Here is a 10689-nt window from a genome sequence, read left to right on the forward strand (position 1 = left end):
TTCAGGGACAGGGGTCGAAGGGCAGGATGGACCCCCCTGAAAGTGGACCCAGGCATCCGGGAGAGGACCCAGGCGTCCGGGAGGGGACCCAGGCGTCCGGGGGGCTCAGGGGCAGGGGTCGAAGGGCAGGATGGACCCCCCTGAAAGTGGACCCAGGCGTCCGGGAGAGGACCCAGGCGTCCGGGGGGCTCAGGGGCAGGGGTCGAAGGGCAGGATGGACCCCCCTGAAAGTGGACCCAGGCGTCCGGGGGGCTCAGGGACAGGGGTCGAAGGGCAGGATGGACCCCCCTGAAAGTGGACCCAGGCGTCCGGGAGGGGACCCAGGCGTCCGGGAGGGGACCCAGGCGTCCGGGGGGCTCAGGGGCAGGGGTCAAAGGGCAGGATGGACCCCCCTGAAAGTGGACCCAGGCATCCGGGAGAGGACCCAGGCGTCCGGGAGGGGACCCAGGCGTCCGGGGGGCTCAGGGACAGGGGTCGAAGGGCAGGATGGACCCCCCTGAAAGTGGACCCAGGCGTCCGGGAGGGACCCAGGCGTCCGGGGGGCTCAGGGACAGGGGTCGAAGGGCAGGATGGACCCCCCTGAAAGTGGACCCAGGCATCCGGGAGAGGACCCAGGCGTCCAGGAGGGGACCCAGGCGTCCGGGGGTTTCAGGGACAGGGGTCGAAGGGCAGGATGGACCCCCCTGAAAGTGGACCCAGGCGTCCGGGAGGGACCCAGGCGTCCGGGGGGCTCAGGGGCAGGGGTCGAAGGGCAGCGCGGTCGCCCCCCCGTGCAGCTCCAGCGCCCCCGGTGCCCAGGCCAGCAGGTCCCCGGCCGGGCGGGTGTCACACGAGGCCACCGCGGCCACCTCGGCCGCGTCCAGCACCCGGCCCCACAGGTGGAACTCGGCGATGTCCCCGACGAAGGCCTGGGTGGCATCGAACCGCCCGCCCAGCGCGTCCTGGGGACACGGGGACAGCGGGGACATGGGGGACATGCGGGGGACATGGGGACATGGGGGACATTGGGGGAATACAGGGACATGGGGGATATGGGGATATGAGGGGATATGGGGACATGGGGATATGGGGGACATTGGGGACATTGGGGGACATGGGGACATGGGGGGATATGGGGACATGGGGGACATTGGGGACATGGGGATATGGGGACATGGCGGGATATGGGGACATGGGGGATATGGGGGACATGGGGACATGGGGATATGAGGGGATATGGGGACATGGGGGGACATTGGGGACATGGGGGACATGGGGACATGGCGGGATATGGGGACATGGGGGATATGGGGATATGGGGGACATGGGGGGATATGGGGACATGGGGACATGGGGACAATGGGGGATATGGGGGACATGGGGACATGGGGGACATGGGGATATGGGGGGACATGGGGATATGGGGGGCACAGTCCCCATGACCCCAGGGTGTCCCTGTGACCCCGTGACCCCACATTCCCCCCCCGACCCTGTGTCCCCCCCATCCCCATTGTCCCCCTGTCCCCCCCTGTTGTCCCATCCCCCCCCTCCCCATTGTCCCCATAGCCCCCATTGTCCCATTAACCCCGTTGCCCCCATTGTCCCCATTGTCCCCATTGCCCCCCTGTCCCCATTACCCCCATTACCCCCATTGTCCCCATCATCCCCATTACCCCTGTTGTCCCCATTGCCCCCATTACCCCCATTGTCCCACTGCCCCCAATGCCCCCAATGCCCCCATCACCCCCATGCCCCCATTGTCCCCATCACCCCCATCGCCCCCATTGTCCCCATAACCCCCATTGTCCCCATTCTCCCCATTGCCCCCATTATCCCCATTGCCCCATTATCCCTATTACCCCCATTATCCCTATTACCCCCATTGCCCCCATTGTCCCATTGCCCCCATTACCCCCATTGCCCCCCCTGTCCCCATCACCCCCATCGCCCCCATGCCCTCCCTGTCCCCATCACCCCCATTGTCCCCCTTGTCCCCACGTCCCCTGTCCCACCTGCTCCTGGCCCAGCACCAGGACCCCGTTGCCCCTCAGGGGGTGCCCGCTGGCCAGGCCCCCCCACCCCCCTGACCCCATTATCCCCATAACCCCCGTTATCCCCATGGTCCCATTACCCCCAATGTCCCCATTGCCCCCATTGTCCCCATTGACCCCATCACCCCCATTGCCCCCATTGTCCCCATAACCCCCATCGCCCCCATTGTCCCCATAACCCCCATTGCCCCCATTGTCCCCATTCTCCCCATGTCCCCCGTTCTCCCCATTACCCCCATTATCCCCATTACCCCCACTTCCCCCATCACCCCCATGCCCCCATTGTCCCCATTCTCCCCATTGCCCCCATTATCACCATTACCCCCATTGCCCCCATTACCCCCATTGCCCCATTGCCCCCAATGCCTCCAATGCCCCCATTGCCCCCCGTCCCCATCACCCCCATTGCCCCCCCTGTCCCCATCATCCCCATTGTCCCCCTCGCCCCCATCGCCCCCATTGTCCCCCTTGTCCCCACGTCCCCTGTCCCACCTGCTCCTGGCCCAGCACCAGGACCCCGTTGCCCCTCAGGGGGTGCCCGCTGGCCAGGCCCCCCCGCCCCCCTGACCCCATTATCCCCATAACCCCCGTTATCCCCATGGTCCCATTACCCCCAATGTCCCCATTGCCCCATTGCCCCCATCACCTCCATCACCCCCATTGTCCCCATAACCCCCATTGCCCCTATTGTCCCCATTCTCCCCATTGCCCCCATTATCCCCATTACCCCCATTATCCCCATTGCCCCCATTACCCCCATTGTCCCATTGCCCCCAATGCCCCCAATGCCCCCATCACCCCCATGCCCCCATTATCCCCATCACCCCCATTGTCCCCATTCTCCCCATTGCCCCCATTATCCCCATTACCCCCATTACCCCCATTGCCCCCATTACCCCCATTGTCCCATTGCCCCCAATGCCCCCATTGCCCCCCCTGTCCCCATTGCCCCCATCACCCCCATTGTCCCCCTTGTCCCCACGTCCCCTGTCCCACCTGCTCCTGGCCCAGCACCAGGACCCCGTTGGCCCTCAGGGGGTGCCCGCTGGCCAGGCCCCCCCCGCCCCCCCGGGGGGCCCCATCCTGGAAGCTGCGCCAGGCGCCCCCCGCGGCCGCCCAGGACACACAGAGGTGCTGCCAGCGCCCCGGCTGCGGGGACACGGACAGCGGGACGGCCTGCGGACAGACGGACGGACACACCATGGAGACACACGGACACACGGACACACGGACACACAGACACACGGACACACGGACACACAGACACACGGACACACAGACGTGCTGCCAGCGCCCCGGCTGCGGGGACACGGACAGCGGGACGGCCTGCGGACAGACGGACGGACACACCATGGAGACAGACACACGGACACACGGACACACACACACACGGACACACAGACACACGGACACACGGACACGGACACACGGACACACGGACACACAGACACACAGACACACGGACACACAGACACACAGACACACAGACACACGGACACACGGACACACAGACACACAGACACACGGACACACGGACACACAGACACACGGACACACACACAGACACACGGACACACGGACACACAGACACACGGACACACGGACACACGGACACACGGACACACAGACACACGGACACACGGACACACGGACACACGGACACACACACACACAGACACACGGACACACAGACACACGGACACACACACACACGGACACACGGACACACACAGACACACGGACACACGGACACACACACACACAGACACACGGACACACGGACACACGGACACACAGACACACAGACACACAGACGGACACACAGACACAGACACACAGACACACGGACACACAGACACACACAGACACACAGACACACACAGACACACGGACACACAGACACACAGACAGGGGCACGGCCTGCAGACAGACGGACGGACACGGTTACCCCATGGAGCCCCATGGACACACAGACAGACACACGGACAGGGGGCCGGCCTGCGGACAGGCAGACAGACGGACAGACGGACACCGTCACCACATAGACACCCCCCATAAGCCCCCCTAGACCCCCATAGACCCCCCATAGCCCCCCATCCTCCTCATACCCCCCCATAGACCCCCCCATAGACCCCCCCATAGCCCTGCCATAGTCCCCCATAGACCCCCCATAGCCCCCCCAGACCCCCCATAGACCCCCCCATAGACCCCCCCATACGCCCCCATAACCCCCCCATAAACCCCCCATACTCCCCAGATAGACCCCCCATAGCCCTCATAACCCCCCATAGACCCCCCATAGTCCCCCCCAAAGACCCCCATAGCCCCCCCCATACATCCCCATAGACCCCCCCATAGCCCCCCTATACCCCCCACAGACCCCCCCATAGCCTCCCTATATACCCCCCATAGACCCCCCCATAGCCCCCCCCATACACCATCATAGCCCCCCCCATAGCCCCCCCCATCCTCCCCATACCTCCCCATAGCCCCCCATACCCCCCCATAACTCTCCCCATAGTCCCCCATCCTCCCCATACCCCCCCATAGTCCCCCATAGACCCCCCCATAGCCCCCCCCATACACCACCATAGCCCCTCATGGACCCCCCCATAGCCCCCCCCATCCGCCCCATACCCCCCCATACCCCCCCATAACTCTCCCCATAGCCCCCCCCATCCTCCCCATACCCTCCATGGACCCTCCCATAGCCCCCCATACCCCCCCATAACTCTCCCCATAACCCCCCCCATCCTCCCCATACCCTCCATGGACCCCCCCATAGCCCCCCATAGCCCCCCATGGACCCCCCCATAGCCCCCCCCATCCTCCCCATACCCTCCATGGACCCCCCCATAGCCCCCCATACCCCCCCATAACTCTCCCCATAGCCCCCCCCATCCTCCCCATACCCTCCATGGACCCCCCATACCCCCCCATACCCCCCCATAACTCTCCCCATAGCCCCCCATCCTCCCCATACCCCCCCCCCATAGTCCCCCATAGACCCCCCCATAGCCCCCCCCATACACCACCATAGCCCCTCATGGACCCCCCCATAGCCCCCCCCATCCGCCCCATACCCCCCCATACCCCCCCATAACTCTCCCCATAGCCCCCCCCATCCTCTCCATACCCTCCATGGACCCCCCCATAGCCCCCCATACCCCCCCATAACTCTCTCTATAGCCCCCCCATCCTCCCCATACCCCCCCCCATAGTCCCCCATAGACCCCCCCATAGCCCCCCCCATACACCACCATAGCCCCCCATGGACCCCCCCATAGCCCCCCCATCCTCCCCATACCCTCCATGGACCCCCCCATACCCCCCCATACCCCCCCATAACTCTCTCTATAGCCCCCCATCCTCCCCATACCCCCCCATAATCCCCCATAGCCCCCCCCAGACCCCCCCATAACCCCCCCCATAGCCCCCCATACCCCCCCATACCCCCCCCCAGACCCCCCCCGACCCCCCCATACCTGATCATCCACCAGCAGCTCCATGGGCCGCCCCCCCCACGCCAGCAGCACCAGCTCGTTGGGCTGCCCGGGGGCGGCGTAGGAGAAGGGGGTGCCCAGGACGTGGGGGGGGGCGGCGGCCGCGGGGCCCCCCCCGGGGCGCAGCCACAGGCAGGCGGTGATGGCGCGGACCCCCCCGCCCAGGCTGCCCCGAAATCGCGCCCACTGGTAATTGGTGCGCAGGGGAAAGGCCACGCGGAAACCTGGGGGGGGGACACCCCGTTAGTGGAGGGGGGAATGGGGGGGGCCAGCCATGGGGGGCCACAGTTCTTCCAGACTGGGGGGTACCAGCCCTGGGGGTCCCAACCCTGGGGGGGGGGGTCCCAGTTTTGGGGTCCCAGCCATGGGGGGGTCCCAGTTTTGGGGGTTCCAACCCTTGGGGGGGGTGTCCCAGCCATGGGGGGGTCCCAGCTATAGGGGTTCCCAGCCCTGGGGGGGTCCCAGTTTTGGGGGTCCCAGCCCTGGGGGGGTCCCAGCCCTGGGGGGGTCCCAGCTATGGGGGTCCCAGCCCTGGGGGGGTCCCAGTTTTGGGGTCCCAGTTTTGGGGTCCCAGCCATGGGGGGGTCCCAGCTATGGGGGTCCCAGCCCTGGGGGTCCCAGTTTTAGGGGTTCCAGCCCTGGGGTGGGGGGCCCAGTTTTGGGGTCCCAGCCCTAGGGGGAGTCCCAGTCCTGGGGGTCCCAGTTTTGGGGGTCCCAGCCCTAGGGGGGGGGGGGTCCCAGTTTTGGGGTCCCAGCCATGGGGGGGTCCCAGTTTTGGGGGTTCCAACCCTTGTGGGGGGGTGTCCCAGCCATGGGGGGGTCCCAGCTATGGGGGTCCCAGCCCTGGGGGTGTCCCAGTTTTGGGGGTCCCAGCCCTGGGGGGGGGGTCCCAGTTTTGAGGTCCCAACCCTGGGGGGGGGGGGGTCCCAGTTTTGGGGTCCCAGCCCTGGGGGGGTCCCAGTTTTGGGGGTTCCAACCCTTGGGGGGGGTGTCCCAGCCATGGGGGGGTCCCAGCTATAGGGGTTCCCAGCCCTGGGGGGGGTCCCAGGTTTGGGGGTTCCAGCCCTAGGGGGGGGGGGTCCCAGTTTTGGGGTCCCAGCCCTAGGGGGGGGGGGGTCCCAGTTTTGGGGTCCCAGTTTTGGGGTCCCAGCCATGGGGGGGTCCCAGCTATGGGGGTTCCCAGCCCTGGGGGGGTCCCAGTTTTGGGGGTCCCAGTTTTGGGGGTTCCAACCCTGGGCGGGGGGTCCCAGTTTTGGGGTCCCAGCCCTGGGGGGGGGGGGTCCCAGTTTTGGGGGTTCCAACCCTTGGGGGGGGTGTCCCAGCCATGGGGGGGTCCCAGCCCTGGGGGTCCCAGCCATGGGGGGGTCCCAGCTATGGGGGTCCCAGCCCTGGGGGTCCCAGTTTTGGGGGTTCCAGCCCTAGGGGGGGGGTCCCAGTTTTGGGGTCCCAGCCCTGGGGGTCCCAGCCCTGGGGGTCCCAGTCCTGGGGGTCCCAGCCCTGGGGGTCCCAGTCCTGGGGGTCCCAGTTTTGGGGGTTCCAGCCCTGGGGGTCCCAGCCCTGGGGGTCCCAGCCCTGGGGGTCCCAGTCCTGGGGGTCCCAGTTTTGGGGGTTCCAGCCCTGGGGGTCCCAGTCCTGGGGGTCCCAGTTTTGGGGGTTCCAGCCCTGGGGGGGGGGGGTCCCAGTTTTGGGGTCCCAGCCCTAGGGGGGGGGGTCCCAGTTTTGGGGTCCCAGCCCTAGGGCGGGTCCCAGCCATGGGGGGGGTCCCAGTTTTAGGGGTTCCAGCCCTGGGGGTCCCAGTCCTGGGGGTCCCAATTTTGGGGGTCCCAGCTCTGGGGGTCCCCAATTCTTCCATCCTTGGGGGTCCAATTTTGGGGGTTTCATTCCTTGGGGTCCCCAATTCTTCCATCCTTGGGGGAGTCCAGTTTTGGGGGTCCCAATTTTGGGGGTTCCATCCATGCGGGTCCCAATTTTGGGGATCCCACCCCTTGGGGTCCCCAATTCTTCCATCCTTGGGGGGTCCCAATTTTGGGGGCCCCACCCCTTGGGGTCCCCAATTCTTCCATCCTTGGGGGGTCCCAATTTTGGGGATCCCACCCCTTGGGGTCCCCAATTCTTCCATCCTTGGGGGAGCCCAATTTTGGGGGGTCCCAATTTTGGGTGTTCCATCCATGGGGGTCCCATCCTTGGGGGTCCCAATTTTGGGGGTCCCACCCCTTGGGGTCCCCAATTCTTCCATCCTTGGGGGTCCCAATTTTGGGGGCCCCACCCCTTGGGGTCCCCAATTCTTCCATCCTTGGGGGAGCCCAATTTTGGGGGTCCCAATTTTGGGTGTTCCATCCATGGGGGTCCCATCCTTGGGGGTCCCAATTTTGGGGGCCCCACCCCTTGGGGTCCCCAATTCTTCCATCCTTGGGGGTCCCAATTTTGGGGGTCCCAATTTTGGGTGTTCCATCCATGGGGGTCCCATCCTTGGGGGTCCCAATTCTGGGGGTCCCACCCCTCCACCCTGGGGGTCCCCTCACCCCTGTGCTTGTCGCCGGGGTCCCCTCGCTCCTCGGGGTCATCGTGGTCCTCCTCCTCCTCCTGGCGGTCGCCATGGCGACGGCCGCGGGCCCAGGGATGCTCGGGCTGGTTGCCATGGAGACGCCCGCCCTTGCCGTGCTCCCCGTGGTGGTTGCCATGGTTACCGAAGTGGTTGCCGGGCGGGGCGCTGTGGGGGTGGTTGCCATGGTGACCCTCCAGGTGGTTGCCGGGGACGTTGCCGCCTTTGCCGTGGTCGCCGTGGTGACCGTGGTGGTTGCCATGGAGGCCGCCGTGGTGGTTGCCGTGCTCCTTGCCGTGCTCCTTGCCGTGGTGACCGTGGTTGCCATGGAGACCCTCGTGGTGGTTGCTATGGAGGACGCCGTGGGGGTTGCTATGGTCACCGGGCTTGCTGTGGTCGCCATGGTGACCGTGGTTGCCGTGCAGGATGCTATGGAGGTTGCCATGGTCACCGGGCTTGCCGTGGTCGCCATGGTGACCGTGGTTGCCGTGCAGGATGCTATGGAGGTTGCCATGGTCACCGGGCTTGCTGTGGTCGCCATGGTGACCGTGGTTGCCATGCAGGATGCTATGGAGGTTGCCATGGTCACCGGGCTTGCCGTGGTCGCCATGGTGACCGTGGTTGCTATGGAGGACGCCGTGGTGGTTGCCATGGTCACCAGGCTTGCCGTGGTCGCCATGGTGACCGTGGTTGCCATGGAGACCCTGGGGGTGGTTGCTATGGAAGATGCTGTGGTGGTTGCCATGGTCACCGGCCTTGCCGTGCTCCTTCCCGTGGTCGCCATGGTGACCGTGGTTGCCATGGAGACCCTCCTGGTGGTTGCTATGGAGGATGCTATGATGGTTGCCGTGGTCACCGGGCTTGCCGTGCTCGCCATGGTGGTTGCCATGGAGACCCTCGTGGTGGTTGCCGTGCTTCTCGTGGTCGCCGTGGTGACCGTGGTGGTCACCGTGGTGGTTGCCATGGTCACCGTGGTGGTTGCCATGGTCACCGTGGTGGTTGCCATGGTCACCATGGTGGTTGCCATGGTCACTGTGATGGTTGCCATGGTCACCATGGTGGTTGCCATGGTCACTGTGATGGTTGCCGTGGTCACCGTGATGGTTGCCATGGTCACCGTGATGGTTGCCGTGGTCACCATGATGGTTGCCGTGGTCGCCGTGGTGGTTGCCGTGATGGGTGCCGTGGTTGCCGTGGTGACCGCTGCCGTTGCCATGGTGATGCAGCTGCTGCTCCAGCTGCCCCATCCTGCTCTGCAGCGCCTCCCGCAGGCCCGACGCGTTCCGGCTCTGCAGGGCATGGGGGGCTCCAAACTGACCCCCAACTGCCCCACAACCTGCCCCATAGACCCCCACAACCTGCCCCCCAACTTACCCCATAGACCCCACAACCTGCCCCCCAACTTATCCCATGGGCCCCCAAACCACCCCCAAACAGCCCCCATCTTACTCCATAGGCCCCCCAACCTGCCCCCCAACTGCCCCCATCTTGCCCCATAGATCCCCCAACTGTCCCTATCTTACCCCATAGACCCCCCTAACCGCCCCCCAACTTACCCCATAGACCCCCCAACTTACCCCATAGAACCCCCAACCTGCCCCCCATCTTACCCCATAGACCCCTCAACTGCCCCATCTTATCCCATAGACCCCCCAACTGCCCCCCAACTGCCCCATAGACCCCCAAACCACCCCCAAACAGTCCCATTTTAACCCATAGACCCCCCAACTGCCCCCCATCTTACCCCATAGACCCCCCAACCTGCCCCCCAACTATTCCCATCTTACCCCATAGACCCCCCCAACTTACCCCGTAGACCCCCCAACTGCCCCCAACTTGCCCCATAGACCCCCCAACTGCCCCATAGACCCCCCAACTGCCCCCAACTTGCCCCATAGACCCCCCAACTGCCCCATAGACCCCCCCAACTGCCCCATAGACCCCCCCAGCTGCCCCCCAATTGGCCCCATCTTACCCCACAGACCCCCCAAATTGCCCCCCAAGCCCCCCCCTATTTCCCCCCATCCCCCTCCTGCCCCCCAACCGCCGCATCCCCTCCCCCCGCCCCTCCCCCCTCCCGGTATAATTAGCCCGAGCTGCCTCATTAATCCCCCCGGGTTAATCAGCGCCGGGTTAACGAGGGCAGGGGGAGGACCCAGGCGTCCGGGCCCCCCCATCCCCCCCACTAAGGTCACCAGATGGGCCCCAAAGAGGAACAGGGGGGGCGTGCAAGGAGGCGTTTGCACGAGGATGGGTGTGCACAGGGTGTTGCACAGGGGTGGGTGTGCACAAGGGTATTGTGCACATGGATGAGTGTGCACGGGGTGTTGCACGAGGATGAGTGTGCACAGGGGTGATTGTGCACATGGATGAGTGTGCACAGGGTGTTGCACAGGGGTGGTTGTGCACAAGGGTATTGTGCACAAGGATGGGTGTGCACAGGGTGTTGCACAGGGGTGGTTGTGCACAAGGGTATTGTGCACAAGGATGGGTGTGCACAGGGTGTTGCACAAGGGTGGGTGTGCACAAGGGTATTGTGCACATGGATGAGTGTGCACGGGGTGTTGCACAAGGGTGGGTGTGCACAAGGGTATTGTGCACATGGATGAGTGTG

At 65.6% G+C, this 10689-nt stretch overlaps 1 protein-coding gene across 1 annotated transcript; it reads right to left on the bottom strand.

Annotated features, from left to right (window-relative positions):
• Positions 1 to 731: 731 nt before the first annotated feature.
• On the bottom strand, positions 732 to 8478 carry LOC139826112 (neuronal pentraxin-1-like). Its single transcript, XM_071801062.1, has 5 exons — positions 8458 to 8478; positions 8056 to 8377; positions 5516 to 5757; positions 3027 to 3356; positions 732 to 941 (listed from the first exon to the last, which is right to left on the bottom strand). The coding sequence occupies exons 1-5, from the start codon at positions 8476 to 8478 to the stop codon at positions 732 to 734; spliced, it is 1125 nt and encodes a 374-aa protein (XP_071657163.1).
• Positions 8479 to 10689: the final 2211 nt, after the last annotated feature.

The sequence above is a fragment of the Patagioenas fasciata genome, chromosome 35 (genome assembly GCF_037038585.1).
Source record: "Patagioenas fasciata isolate bPatFas1 chromosome 35, bPatFas1.hap1, whole genome shotgun sequence".
NCBI classification, from domain to species: Eukaryota; Metazoa; Chordata; class Aves; order Columbiformes; family Columbidae; genus Patagioenas; species Patagioenas fasciata.